General features: G+C 36.2%; 1 protein-coding gene across 3 annotated transcripts in view; it reads left to right on the top strand.

Moving 5' to 3' along the window:
• Positions 1-15,525, top strand: part of CSMD3 (CUB and Sushi multiple domains 3) — a 654,503-nt gene that overhangs the window by 615,745 nt on the left and 23,233 nt on the right. For all 3 annotated transcript variants that reach the window (XM_074145167.1, XM_074145166.1, XM_074145165.1), the window contains 4 exons: positions 3,929-4,108; positions 7,853-8,026; positions 11,205-11,378; positions 11,615-11,688. In XM_074145167.1, coding sequence (XP_074001268.1) covers positions 3,929-4,108; positions 7,853-8,026; positions 11,205-11,378; positions 11,615-11,688 — 602 coding nt within the window. The remainder of the gene's footprint in view (positions 1-3,928; positions 4,109-7,852; positions 8,027-11,204; positions 11,379-11,614; positions 11,689-15,525) is intronic.

Genomic DNA, 15,525 nt, shown 5'->3' with positions numbered 1-15,525 from the left:
CCTCTCTTTATCCTGCCAGTTTTATTTCCAGGTCTATAAAATCTTCATAATAGAAGGTCATGTATTGTAAGGGAATAATTTTCTCATAACGATTTCAAAGTTTATCCAAAGCAGTACTATTGTAAGTGCCAACAGCATTTGTTGACAGAGCAGTTTTATTTCTTTTCCTAACTCTCCTTACCATGCTGTTGTTGTTTAACCCCAGTAGGCAGCTAAGGACCACACACTCACTAACCTCCCCCAGGTGGGTTGGGGGAGAGAAATAAAAGGGTAAAAATGCGAAAACTTGTGACTGAGTTAAAGACAATCTAATAGGTGGGGCAAAAGCTGTGCACACAAGGAGAGCATATAGGTCAGGACTAAAGGGAAGGCAGGAACAGGTAACATTATAGTGGGGGTCTGCTACAGGCCACATGACCAGGAAGACCAAGTGAATGAGGCCCTCTATAGACAGATAGGAGCACCCTCACGTTCAGAAACCCAGGTCCTCATGGGGGTCTTCAACCACCCTCCAAAAAGGACATGGACCTGTTAGAGCAGGTCCAGGGGAGGGCCACAAAGATGATCAGAGGCCTAGGTCATCTCTGCTATGAAGACAGGCTGAGAGAGTTGGTGGTGTTCAGCCTGGAGAACAGAAGGCTCCGAGGAGTCCTTATAACAGCCTTCCTGAAGGCTACCTAATACCTAAAGAGGGCCTGCAGGAAAGATGGGGAGGAACTCTTTATGAGGGAGTGTAGCGATAGGACAAGGGGTAATGGTTTTAAGCTGCAAGAGGGTAGATTTAGATTAGGTATCAGGAGGAAATTCTTTACTGTGAGGATGGTGAGACACTGGAAGAGGTTTTCCAGAGAACTTGTGAATGCCCCTTCCCTGGAAGTGTTCAAGGCCAGGTTGGATGAGGCTTTGAGTGACCTGGTCTAGTCGGTGGTGTCCCTGCCCATGTCAGGGTGGTTGGAACTAGATGATCTTTAAGGTCCGTTCCAACCCAAACGATTCTCTATTTCTATAATTCTCCCCTTTCAATTGTTCAAGCTATTACAGGATTTTCTTACCAGGAAACAACTCTATCATTTCTACAGTCAAACAGAAACAATGTTCTCATGAGAACTTTTGCTGCAGTGCTAGATAAAAAGCAAGGACATGCAGCTGGTCTAATCTCTAATAATGAGTTGGAGCTGCCTGCAGCTCCTCTGTTCCAATGAGCTGGCTGAGGTTTTGCCCTGGCCAAGGGATCTGTGCACACAGCAAAGGTCTGAAGGCCATGCAGTACAGTGCAGAAGCCTGGGACTCCTCAGGTTAACTGTGTTGTGGATCCCTGAATCCTCAATGTACAATGGTATTCTGGTCAGGATCACTACAGCGATTTGAGATGTTTTTTGCTTACCATAGTGACTTAAGTGGAGGTGGTCCAACTCTGGGTCATTGTATGGACTGCTTGAGCCAGGGGAGTTGGACCAGATGATGTCCAGAGCTCCCTTCCAACCTCAAATATTATGTGATTCTCTGATGGTCCAAATCTATGAACTTCAGAAAGTGCAATTGAACCTGCTAAGTAGCTATGACATGTTTCTTTTAGTTAAAGCTTTATTCCTATGTTTATGACAAAACACAGCATTTCAGTAAAATCTAGGTCACCTCCTTACATCTGCTTTTGCTTTCTTTGAAAGTCAAATGCTACAGTATAAGTCAAAAGAGAAAAAGGATCTTTTTCTTACCACTCATCCACCTTTATGAGCAGTTCTAATGTCACAACACAGTAATATGAAGAATGACTCTTTTTTCCCCTTAAGTCTGTTCTTTCATGCAACTCTTATTCCTATGGTAAGATAAAGACTAGAAAGTATGAAAGAGTAAAAATACATGAAAGAAAATCGGGTCTTTTTTTTTTTTTTTTTTTTTTTTTTTTGAACTATGACTGGAAAAAACGATGGGAAGATAGTAATTTCAAGAAGGTAGAGCAATCTAGAGATCTGGTAAAGCCAGGGTAGCTCTTGCTGTATAATGGATCAATGTCAAAGTGTCAGTAGCAGGAAAGGGTACAATCATTACAGTAACATTAACAGTGGAAGAAGCAAAAAGTTTCTATTAATGACCAAAAGAAATAAATGGAGAATGCAAGGAAGGTGAATGAAAAAGCTGGACTTAAATAAACAATTAAAATAGTTTTCAACAATATAAAATAAATGGATAGTTTTTGGAGCTCTTTGATCATATATGGTGTATGGTGTTTGCATGTTCTTAAATTTATAAGGCCATGATTTGAAATATTCTTCATACAGGGAAATCTAAAGAAATGAAACAAGGATTAGGGAAAAAAAAGGATAAATGCATGAGAAATATGTTGTAATCCAGTCAAAGCAATAGTATACCTGGAAAAAATATCAAGGATTATTTCAGTTGAATTTGCAATATTAAGGATAGTAAATGGAATATAGCAAAAAAAGAAAGGTAGAACATGTAAAGTATTTGAATATACTCACGTAACTAAGAGAAACACTACTGTCTTTCACAGCTCTATATTTTTTAAAGAATGACAAAGAAAAAACTATGACTTTTAAAGTTTTAAAAACAATTTAAAATTACCATGTCACTAGGTAAAATAAAATAGGCTGCCAATTTTCTTTATTACTGCACTAGCTACCTCTAGACTAACCCTGTGGTATCTTTCATAGTCTCTTCTGTATCAATAGACAGGGATTGTGTGGGACATTTTATTATTATTTTTTTTAAGATTTAATACATGGAGCTTAATTACTCAGACTGTGATAAACTGTAGAGCAGGCATACAATATACCTTGGATTCTCAGTTCCCCAATTATTTAGATCAAGGTACCTGGCCAGAATACACTACAAACGTGTAGTCATAAGTTTTCTTGTTTAAGAAACCAGGATATAGAGAAAGTACCATTCAAATCAGCCATGCTTTAGCATTGAGTTAGAACTAAGTGGACAGGATGTGCTTTCTGCCCAGGAAACTGCTCCCCACAATTATTCAGAAGCAATAACAGTGCTGTAGAGGGATTGCCAAGTTTACTGTAAAACAAACTGTAAAACACATGTGTGGTATATTTTGTATGACTTAGATTTTTTTTTTCCTGGTGTTTTTTTCCTGAAAACAGCATCTTTTTATCATTGCCACTATGGTTCTCAAGATTTCTTACTCTGAAAACTGTTCCATAACTTGGTAACTCTAGTTGGTCAGATCTGAGAAAAACTTACCTGTTTGAACATTTTTCTCAGATTATAATGATATAATTCTTTATTAACTCCTTATGAAATTTAATCTTATTAGGAGATTAAATTGTCTTCTGACACTATAAGAGTTTTGACATCCATTCCCACTGATTGAAGTCCTATAGGCCTAATTTTGTCATAAACCATGGCCCATGTTTGGGGATTGCCTGAACATTCTCATCTGTTTATGTACGTAGTAACCATGTGAGCATTTACAAAGTGGGAGCTTGTTGCAGACATATATCTTATATTTTCCAGACTGTTTCCTTTCAGGATGTACCTGTGGAAAAGTAAACAATAGATATCTGCTTGTTTAATAATGAAGCTCTGAACTGATAGGAAAATTTGAAGGTGTCAAAGGGTGGTAGTGACATGGATTATTTCCTGCTTTTTTTTTTTTTTTTTCATTTTATAATCTTGAAATTTTACTGATCAAAATTGTGTAGTCCATTACTTCTGCTGTTGAACAGATGTATTGATGTTGTGCAAATGTAACTTACACAGCTCCACATACTGTGTTTGGCAGCTAATACAGATGACATGTTTATCTTCTCTTAATGCAGATAAGATACATGATAATTTTTCTCTCTTTTTTTCCCCAATAAATTCCTAGTTTTGCACTATGTTTTTCTCCTCACATATAAATAAGTCATGTTTAGGTTTTAAAATCTGTTCCTCAACTATTTACTTGCAGTTATCAGTTGTGGAGATCCAGGAGTACCAGCCAATGGCATGAGATACGGTGATGATTATGTTGTTGGACAAAATGTTACTTATATGTGCCAACCTGGTTATACAACGGAATCAAATAGCTCCTTAATTCGCACTTGTACTAGCAATGGCACATGGAGTGGAGTAATCCCGACATGTAAAGGTAAAACATTTATTTTGATTGTCAACTGTTTCTTCTATGACATTTACATCCACTGCTTCTTGTAGTGAGTCAGCCAGATATTTCCACAGAATTCAAAACGTAGTGTTAGTATGAATAAACTGAATTGACTTTTTGGCTGCAGGAATGGCCACTTCATCCTTTGCTTTTTTTTTCCCTTTTTTTTTTCATACCAGCACAGTATGTTGAACAGTTTTTTGTAGCTTTACAGAACATATTATTACTTTGCTGCTAAACTGAATTAGCCAATGTGAAATGATGTTTCAGATTTGGTTTTTTATTTGTTAAGGTTAGCATGTCATACCGAAAATGAGCTTGTATATGTCCCTGTCTTTACAAAAAGACCACTCAAGCATGTGATAGACATCTTTGGGAAAGGTCTACATTTATACAACTGAACTTTGTCAAAGGCAAATTTTTCTGGGTTACCCTATCCATAATAACAACATTTTTCTCTGATCCTTCCTTCATTAGACATGCACCTTTGAGCATCACTGTGCTGTATCAATATAGTCAGCAAAAATACTAAATCCTTCTACCAGGTTTCCTAATAAATGTTTTTCTGCTTCATGTTATTTTCTCTACTGTGAAAACTGAAAGGATTAATGATCTTCCTTTTCTTTCTTTTACTAGTTGCATTCCTGATTTTTCTGTTTTATTGGAATTTTTTAATGCTGTCTGTTGAAATTTAAATAGCAAAAAATCTGAACTCTACTGAAAGACCACCTTATCTGTGTCATCAAAAACAGTTTTCTCTGAGAAACCCACTTGCTTGCTAAACCCTAAAACATCTGCCCTCTAGAGTGATTTATCTCACTCTTCATGATACCACAGCTGTAGAGAAGCAACGTTACCTTTTTTGGTGTTTTCTTTCTGGGTTCACACTATGTCTGATGTCTGTTCTTTTAAGACTTGGTAGGCTAAGTTTGTATTTACTTTGTTCTCATCCTGCTACCTTTTGCTTTATTTTCAGGAAGTATGGTCAGCAGTTCTAATTTTTCTTCCCTGAATTCATTCATCAAATCAGATCAAGTAAACTTCAGATCTCCATCACATTTGCAATTACTTTCCTTGCTGAGTACAATTGTCCAAGTATTTTACCAAGTTCAGTTTAATTCTAAATCACCTTTGATAATATCAGTTCTTAAAGTTATTTTCCCAACACATTTTTGAGCATGTCACACTTTGAGTTCCTCTTAACAGTTCACTTTTTTTCTATTTTAATTGTGTTCTTAGCCAGCCTCAATTACAGGAATGACCATACTGGTCCTGTTGACCAAGAGTCTATCTGTCTCCAAGAGTGACTGTAAGTGAACAGCTAGAAGATCATAAGACAGAAAAAGTTTTTATGATACAGTCTCCCAGCCTCAAATTCATAAGGACTACAGGGCACCTAACTGGGAGCAGGAGATTTGATTCAAACAGATTCAAACTCTGATTTGATTCAAACAGAACTATACAAAGAAGGAGTCAGACTGTCAATTTTGGCCTTGAGTTTTCGAGTCTTTCTGGGTTTAGGTCATACATATTGATGGCTTGCATAAATACTAAATAATAATTATATGCAGAATCCCTAGTGTTCTCAGAATTTCATTCTACTCCACACAGGTTTGTGTGAGTGCAGTAGGTAAGTTAATAAACGCCATTTCTTTGACTGTGTAATTAAAAGTATTTTATAATATGCAGTAGTGTGTTTGAAATGTGTAACAATTAGTTCTTACTCTCAAGGGGAAATGCCAGGGTCCTCTGATACCATTTAGTAAAAAAAATTGGAAAATGAACTGGACAGAAAAAGGATGTATAATTGTCGCAATGCCATTGAAATAGAAGATATAAATAATTCTCTGGCTTTGGCTAGTTGGAAAAGGATGCTTGTTCACCTGCAACTAAATATTCAACTATTCAAGCATTGTCTTTTTTGCACACTTGCATTTATAATATACTTTCAACTCTTAAACTAAGAAATGTTGCTGTACTTATTTATGGTTAAATCTCCAACAAAAATATTTAGAAGCATTCTGCCTTGTTTCTGGGTGTTGTTTTGGTCTGCTTTTTTCACTCCAAAATTCTAATATTACACCTGTTTTCATGCTGCTACTTCTATCTCCTTTCCTAACTTTTGACTGGTATTTCTTCCTGTATTATTCAGTTCAGAAGTTAAAACATACAGATCTTTCTAAAAGGACTGGTCATTAAACTCTTGGAGAATGCAGACAGACTTGGAGTACTTATTTTGACTTACTTTTATTAAATGTTGCAAAAGCTATCACGTCCTTTTTGGGTTGGTTGGTTGGTATATTTCTTTTAAACTATGAACTAGATAGTATAAAAAATAAGGCCCTAAATTTTAGATTTGATTTACTGGTAGCAAAAGGATTATTTGATAATAGGATCACTTTCATCCAGCATTCTCAAACAGCTATGAATGATGCTGCAGAGCATCTTTGTGGTATAAATAGTTGAGATTCTCTCACTGAAGTGTATAATAAGAATGAAAAGATTGCACATGGTGAACCTTCTGCAAATCACAGTCAAATATGCAGTACTCCTGATCTAGTGACTCTGACTTCTTTTGAGCCTGCAAGATGACAGCTGTCTAAACATAAGTTTAAAGGTTATGAGTGAAGCTTTTCATTTCCTCCATTCTTGTGACCTGTATGTTCTCTGCTATATTTTTAGTCACCACCTCTTCTCATATACCCTAAATGTCTTCACTAAATTAAATCATACTTGTTTCATTCACTTTCTTTCTCTTTTGATAGCAGAGTTTCTCCCAAATTTTCTCTTTTTTACCCCTTTTCTCTTTTTCATCCATTCTGGTAACTTTGGCCTAAATTTCCGCCTTTCTCTTTTTGATTCAGATTTTTTTTTTTTAATTTAACTTCTTTTATACCCTTTTCCCTTCAGCTCTCAATTAGCAATTGTCTGTTACTACCCCACTATCCAGTGAACAGCACTTTTATCTTCATCACTACAGTTATGTCTGTTTATTTCTACTGTCCTCCTGTGGTGCTTTTTAGTCTTCTTTCCTACAAGTGAGAAGATGTTTTTATTTTTTCTGGGTGGCCTGGAAATTCAAATCTATACTGAAATACTTCTTGTTGGTCTTCTTAGGGGTAGCAACACTGAAAATTTCAAGAGGCTGCATATCCTTACATATTTTCCCTCTAGCTAGAAGCATCTATGCTTTTTGGTGAGGAGCTATTCATGAAGCAAATACTAACCAAACTGTGGTACTTAGAAACAGGCTTTCAAGTCATATTTTGGAACAATCATCCTGGAATTTCATCCCTGAGCATTAATGTCCAGGAAATGCCTAAGCTGGTTAGCAGGAAGAGAGTATTTGACTATTACCATGGTAACTAAAGATAGTTGTACTCCATGTTGTCTAAACAGACAAACAAAATCATTTTGTAGTATACTACCAGACATATCTTAAATGTACACTTCATAGTCTCCATACTGCTTTTTTGGTTGTCTTCCTGTTTGGTTTGATGCAGCATCCTGTTTTAAGACACTTCATCAATCAGCCACTGTCTCCTAAATGGAGGAAACCAGAAGTACTAACTTCAGGAAATGTGGCAAGAATACAGTGAGGAACATAGCATGTCCTGACTGTATTGTCCTCTAAAAAAGGTGAAATTAGCACATATGGTTCTTCTAGTAATTGTGTACACTGGGGATATTTACAGCAGCTGGGCCTAATTACTTTGAATGTTATTGCAGCTGTTACCTGCCCAACTCCTCCGCAGATCTCTAATGGAAGGTTGGAAGGAACAAACTTGGACTGGGGATTTAGCATTAGCTATGTCTGCTCTCCAGGATATGAACTCTCTTTTCCCGCTGTTTTGACTTGTGTTGGGAATGGAACATGGAGTGGTGAAGTACCTCAGTGCTTGCGTATGTATTTACTTTATGGTCTTGTATTTCTTTATTCAACTATAGAGCTTTTTCTCCTCTTTAAAAATTTCACTTTTTTTTTTTTTCCAGCTACATATTGAATAGGGCAAGTTTCATTGTAATCTCTTTTATTTGCTCATTACTCACCCTAAACTTTTTCTGATGTTACAGAGTTTTTTCTGTTGGTAATGTTGACTAGACTCCACAGCGATTGCTTGACAATTGTCTATTTTTACCTTTACACTAAATCATTACATGTTTTATGCAGTAAATTTTGTTAACCTGAAAGTTATAACATTGATGGATTTTTATATTGCTACAAATTCCATTACTATAGCAAATGTGATTTTTCTTTAGTTTGGTGTTATACTACTCATATTTTAAAAATCTTTTTAAAGAAGTGATTGTGGTGCTTCTGAGAGATATTGAAATGATTGCATTGAAGCAGGAGGTTCTGTAGTTATTTATACAATAGCTATTTCACTGAAACTCTGTAATGGTCTTGAGCAAGGAGTCTAACTGGAAGACGATAATTTCATCTTTGTGGCTTTACAGTTTCTGCAGTTTAATTTGAGCTTGCCAAAGTAGCTGAGCTTGCCAGGTATCTTGCTAAATGTTGCAAAGTGCAGTTCTCTATTATTTTACTATTTTTTTGCATTCTTCATCTCTCCCTGTCGAAAATGGTCTGTGTTTTGGCGATATTCTAAAACTATGAAACCGTATCATATAGATGATATTTCCTTTTTTTTTTCCTTATAATACTCTCATATCATCAACAACAGTTGCTCAATGCTGCTGGAACTGTATGTGCCAGAGCCAGAACATGTTGAAAGGCACTGTGTCTGGAAGAAAAAGACCCCACCATTTGTTGTTTAAGTTCTTTAGATGAAGCTCTTCTAGAGTCCACTACATCATGAACATCAAAGACCATGAAAAATTATTTTCATCATTTGTTCTTGATTGAAATACTGTGTCCTTACATTCATTTTTGGATACCACAAGCTATTTATGATATTTGAGGTTGAAATACTCAATACTGCAATATTCTTTGAAAAAGCATATTGACCTTTAAGTTTTTTAAAAGGTATAGTTAGTACAGAATGCAGCTGCCTGGGAATTAAAGGCTGTTTCATGCAGAGATTACATTAACTGAATGGTGTTGATGTGCAATGGTGTTGATGTGCAATGATGTCCATTGGCTTGCAAGAGAAATGAATTGGCAGCCAGTGCTTGTCAAAGAGATTAAACTAGCTGCCATCTGGCAGAAATGAAGAGGGAGCTGGTGAAAGTCATTTTCAGTGAGCAATCTTTAAGAGTTCTTGCCATCAGAAATTTAGTTCCCAGCTTGGTTCCATAGACCCTATAGCTGAATATGTGTAAGGTATAGTTAAAAAATGAAATAATTATTCAGAATGGAATATAGTAATGTCTTTGGTTGAGTATTTGTCATCTATGGCCTGGTAAATTTGTCTTCTTAATTATTCTTATAATAATTTGAGTAAAGGACTGCTGTTTTTGTAGGGTTGGCAAGAGATGGAAAAAAAAAAAAAAAACCAACCCTATGCCTGAAAATTTCTAACTACAGATATAACTTGTTGTTAATCAATTAAATGTCTTTGAAGAATGAGACTGGCCTTACAGCCTCAGTGTCAGAACTTCATGGCCCTGTGTCTGTTAAAGGGTCTCAGAGTCCTTAGGAAATTGGAGTGGGAGCACTCACAGAGCTTCTAGTTTGCAGCGACTTTAGTTTGTTCTGTAGTTCCCTGTCCCAATATCAGAGGAAAACTGCCGTGTTTTATCGTGGTGCCTGGTTTCCATGATTACCTATATAGAAGGCAGATAATCAGTAGGTATTCAGTGGTTGGGTAAAGTTGACTGACAACTAAGTGGTGGAATTTACTTAGTTTTATAAAAAAATGTTAAACTTCCAAAAAAACTATGTTTTAATGTAAGGATTCTTTTTCCTTGAGAATGGTTGCTACTTTGTGCAAAGAACTGTTCAGGAGACAATTTCAAGCTTCTGTGTTAAAATTCTGCAAGTGCTTCATGTATTTTCAAGTATTTTAGTGACATGGTTTAGTGACTTCTTTTTATCAGAGTTAGGTTGGTGGTTGGACTAGATGCTCTTAAGTGTCCCTTCCAACCTAGACAATTCTATGATTCTATGAACGTGCCTTTTTAGAAATATGTCATTGCACAAATCTGGGTTAGTGTTTTATTTTTTTTTTTTTTGGTGCGTATTACAGCATTTTCTGTTTGATATTAAATTAGACTACAATATTGGAATTCATGGTGTGTCAGGGAATAATATAGTCTGATGGCACAGGGTTTACCATAGCTGATTGCATTTCCTGAATCAATTATTCAAAATGCAGCTTCTGACAATAATCAGTGCTTTATACTACAGAAGGCCAGTAAATTTGCCAGCAGTACATTTACTTAGTTATGCTATGCTATAGACATAAGGAATCTTTAGGAGAAAGGTATAAAGTAAAAAGATCCATTTAGGAATATGTTCTTAGCAGTCAAATTTATCCCACATAGTAACAGCTTATTAGTGTTTTAGATTGCTTCTCGAAGTTCTTTACTGTTTTGCTTTGTTTTGTTTTGTTTTTTAGCTGTACTGACTTTCAAGTGTTTTGCTTCCATACATACCAAATCTTATCTTTCAGTGAAGGATGAGAAAGTAAGAATTTACAATTCCTAAAATCTGTCTGGCAAATCCTTTAATCATACAAAAATGTTGAGCACTGGGTAGGTGGCAGAAAGCAGGAGAGGATGAGAGATTTACATGAAGGTTTGGTACACTCTCTGATTGCTCTCTATAGGAGGATTTGCAGATTGATGTGGTTTAGAGCAGACATGAACTGTGTATATTTGGGCCTTAATGGAGCTGGCTTCCCAAGGACGGACGCAGCTTCCGGGACCGTAACTTTTAATGTCAAATTCAAGCTACTGACCAAGTCCACTATGTAGGCATTTTGAACAAGACTACTGCAAACTGAAGCAGGCTAAAGATTGGCTACCTAATCTCTCTTTGAATTCCTATTAAATGTTTCTGTATTTAATAAAATAAATATAAAATTTGGAGTAACTGCTTGACTGACTTCAAGTAAGCATTATTTTTGTGTATATTAAGAAATGACACATTGCATTTCTATCATGTCTTTTCTCACAGCAAAGTTTTGTGGTGACCCTGGAGTACCTGCTCAAGGGAAAAGAGAAGGTAAAAGCTTCATCTATCAGTCAGAAGTCTCTTTCAGCTGCACTCCTCCTTTTATTTTGGTTGGCTCCAGCACCAGGATTTGCCAAGCAGATGGCACATGGAGTGGTTCTTCTCCTCGATGTATAGGTAAGGTTACACCCATAGTACTGAAATTTCTTGAAATGCTTATTATTGCTTTTCCTATTAAGTAAATCTAGGAGTTTTCAGCTATTCAGAATGATCCTGTTGTTTTTCTATATTATTTAATAATCAAGCCATTTTATTTTTTTTTTCTTTCTGGCTTATTGCATGTTGTTGAACATGTATTTCATTAAAATATTGTAATTTTTTTTGTCTTTAATTTATTGTAAATTTTTTTTAAGAACCTACTCGCACAGCATGTGAAAATCCAGGAGTGCCAAGGCACGGGTCACAAAACAACACATTTGGCTATCAGGTAGAGTATACTGTTTTTATTAACTTGCATATTAAAATATTTTTATACTACCTCAAAGTCTAAAAACTTCTTATTAGGGGTCCGGAAACTGTTCATGCCTTGTAAGAGTTGGTTGCTGGAGTGTTGCTGTGTTTCCTTATTTCTAGCTGTTGTATTACATTGACCTTGTGTCCCTATTAGCAATGCATTACATGAAACCCTGATGATCAAGTTCTGCTTGTTTTCACCTTGAAGAAGCTAGTTCATTATCTCCCCACCAATATATGTGTTCCCTATTTTTTATCAAGTAGGCTTTTTCTTCTGAAGTGTGTATACTTATGTGCCAAATTGCTAGTGTAGACGTACTCTAAAAAACAATGGAATTTTTTTTCCTGAGAGCAATTCTGTTGTTCCATTTGGAAATTCTGTGACCATAAATAAATCACAAAGTCACGGAGGTTGGCAGGCACCTCTAGTTTAACCCCCCCTTCTCTAAGCAACGTCAGCTAAAGCAGGTTGATAAGGGCTCTGTTCAGGTGTTTTTGAATATTTCCAGAGGTGGAGACTCCACAGTCGCTCTGAGCAACCAGTTCCAAGCTGGTCACCCTTACAGTGAAAATGCCCTTTTTTTTTTTTTTAAACAGAATTTCCTATGTTTTGATTTGTGACTATTGCCTCTTGTCCTGTCACTAGGCATCACTGAAATAAAGTCTGTCTCTGTCATCTTTCCTGCACCCACTAAGGTGTAATACAGACTGCTAATATTCCCCTTGAGCCTTGTCTTTCGCAGGCTGGCCAATTTCAGCTCTTTCAGTCACTCCTTGTATGCCAGATGCTCTAGTCCCTTAATCACCTTTGTGGCCCATCACTGGACTCAGTGCAGTATGTCCCTGTCTCTCTTGCACTGGTGAGACCAGCACTGAACCCAGCACCCACGTGTGTCTCACCAGTGCTGAGCAGAGGGGAAGAATCACCTCCCTCAATCTGCTGGCCATGCTCGACTTGATGCAGCCTGGGAGGCTGTTGGCCACCTTATCTACAAGTGTGTGTTGTTGAAAATGGCATTTGCATATACTTCTGTTGGAAACAGAACTTTGAAATTGAAAATGCTTTTGAATTTCTGGTTTTCTGAATCTCACAAAACAGTAACATCAATGAGATATTTTCATGGGTAGATGGTGTACAGATGCAAAAATGTGCCTTATAATTTTTTAGGAATCTATAAGGCAGCTGCAAACAAAGAGTCTAAACTACCCTGCTACATCTCTGTTTGGTGTCAGGCCTGAAAGCTCTAGACATGTGAAGAGGACTAGGCAGAAGAATAAGCTAGCACCTCTCTGGTTATATGTGGTGTCTGTCTAGTAGCAGGACTTAAATAAAAACTTCAGATTTCCAGAAATGCAAGAAAAGGCTGATTGAAATTTGAGCAGATTTACAACATGAAATTAGTTTTTAAAGGAAAGGGTGTAGCTAAAGACTTTTCAAATTTTCATGGCCGAAAACTTCTTTGGTTTGTCATTTTGGTGGCCTTTACGCAGTAATGATTCTACTTAGTGATTAATTTATCAATCTTTGAGTTTTCAGATTGTTCTAGATCACAATCATATGCAAGTGGTAATATAATTGTCTCAGTTTTCTCCAGTGAATGGAGTGCTGTTTTGTGCCAAGATAGAACATGCAGGGGAAATCCTTGGGCTAACTTCCTTTGGGTATAATACAATATTATGTTAGAGGGCAACTCTATTCAACTGTGTAAGAAAGGAATTTTTGCAGTGACCATTTTCTACAATTTTGTTGCCACAGTTTCTCTGTCATATTAATGAGCCTTCTATCAATGGAGAAGCTAGTGAAGGCTTTCTCATTTGTGATGTAGTTGTTGTAGTTTTGAATGAAAGCATCACTCACAGCTAGCATAGCTGTCAAAATACCAGGCAAAATGTCAACTGATAATTTCTAAAAGAACTGTAGCTGCTGGCAGAATTTACAAACTTGGTCCCACAGTTGTAAGGTTAGTGCCTTGCAGATTTAAACTGCATGAGCTATAGTGTCCTTACCTTGTCAGCAACTTATCCTCAAGCTCATGTAGCAAACTTGGTTTTATATAGTAACTAAACGTCTGTATGGCGTTTCTGGTTGCTCTAAATGTGATTGCTTAGTTAATACAGAACAGGGTAGGAGTATCTTTTGTACAGTTGAAGCTGAGTTTAGCTCTTTATTGGGTGGAAACAACAGTGAAAATGATCAGTTCTAGACAGGTTATTGTCTGTAAGTCCTGGAAACAGATATTACATTACCGTATATTCAATAATATTATGACTCATTTAAACCACAAATATATTATAAATGAATTTAATTTCCTGTATGAACAGGATAATAATGACTTGTGCTTCCATCCACAGCAGAAAGATTAAAAAATAATTCTAAATTGTACCAAAATATGGAAGATGAGATAGCATGGATATTCCTTTGTCTGATAGATCCATTTTCTAACATTTTAAACAATAGACTAAAGAAGCTTATGCAAAATTAAGCAAAATGATTTGCAGTTGGCAAATGATAACAAGGAGTGGTTACTGTTGGATATATAAGATGGTTTTATGACTCTAACCCAGGTTTTGAGTTGTTGGGTTTTGTTTTTTTTCCCTCCTTGGAGGTTTGGTTGGTTGTTGTGGGTTTTTTTGTGGTTTGGTTTTGGCTTGGGTTTTTTTAACTCTTAAATACTTCACATTTAAACTAATATCAGTAGGATCATTTAAGTGAATTAATTGTTAAGCTTTAAATTTATGTCTCTGTCTCAGAAAAAAAAATCGAGCTGTAGCCTGATAGTAGAATTCAAGTCTTCATATGTGGAGTCCTGCTTTAAGCACTTCTCAATAAACTACAATACTTTCTCTTTTACCTGACTATATCACTGACTGTCACTTGCTTTTCACAATACTAATACCAAATCATGAATTTCCACAGCACTGTGGTTTTTTGTTCCCCAACTCTTGATTATTTTTTTTCCTATCTTATTGATTGAATTGAAAGTTCAGGCATATACAGCATAATTCCAGACTTGACTATATGGTGTATCAAGACCTGGCCTCCTGGAACCTACACTAACAAAAGCACAAATATCACCACCTCACTTATGAATGGTGTTTCAACTGTTAATAGGAGCTTTGTAACAAAGAGACAACAAAATTTTGCATGGATTTTATTGTTCGGTTTCGAATTCAGCAGTGAGAAGCAGATCAGGTTCTTGTGTGTTCAAATAACATCAAAATACTAGTTCAGTGTTACTTGGATATCAGACATGGCATGTAAATGAGTAGCATTACTTGCTTTAATTGTTATGAATATGCACTTCTAGGATGTTTACCTTTCATCTGAGTATTTTGGATCTGACAGATCAACCTTAACAGTGTTCTACACTAAAGAGCTGTTACAGAGACAAAATATCTTTAGAACTTAGTGAATACTGACTTCATCTGTAATCTGGAAAATAAATTGCTCCTTGGAAAGAAAATGTGGTTTTGAAGTATTTCTTCAGATATATTGCTGGTAACATAGAAAATTGCTTATAGAACTTTCACCGTAAGCTGTGGTAATACAAGATACTACTGAACTGAAGAAACAGTGTAGAACTGCTTAGACCAATCAGTCATATTTGTAAGATTTATAACTTCTCATACTTTTCCAACATATGTTTTTGTATAAATACAGCTATTTTCCCCTACATTAAAGCCTGAAGGAAGCCAAAGTGCAATCTGAATTTAGAAAGGAAAATAGCCACATTACAGTAGTGGTAGCCCTGTGTTAGCTTTTGGGTTCTATTTGGTGAAATGCCTTATGAAACTTGATCTGCAGATGTGG

This window comes from Numenius arquata, chromosome 3 (genome assembly GCF_964106895.1).
Source record: "Numenius arquata chromosome 3, bNumArq3.hap1.1, whole genome shotgun sequence".
NCBI classification, from domain to species: domain Eukaryota; kingdom Metazoa; phylum Chordata; class Aves; order Charadriiformes; family Scolopacidae; genus Numenius; species Numenius arquata.
Note: the sequence above shows the minus strand (reverse complement) of the source record. Positions and strands in the feature narration are given on the sequence as shown.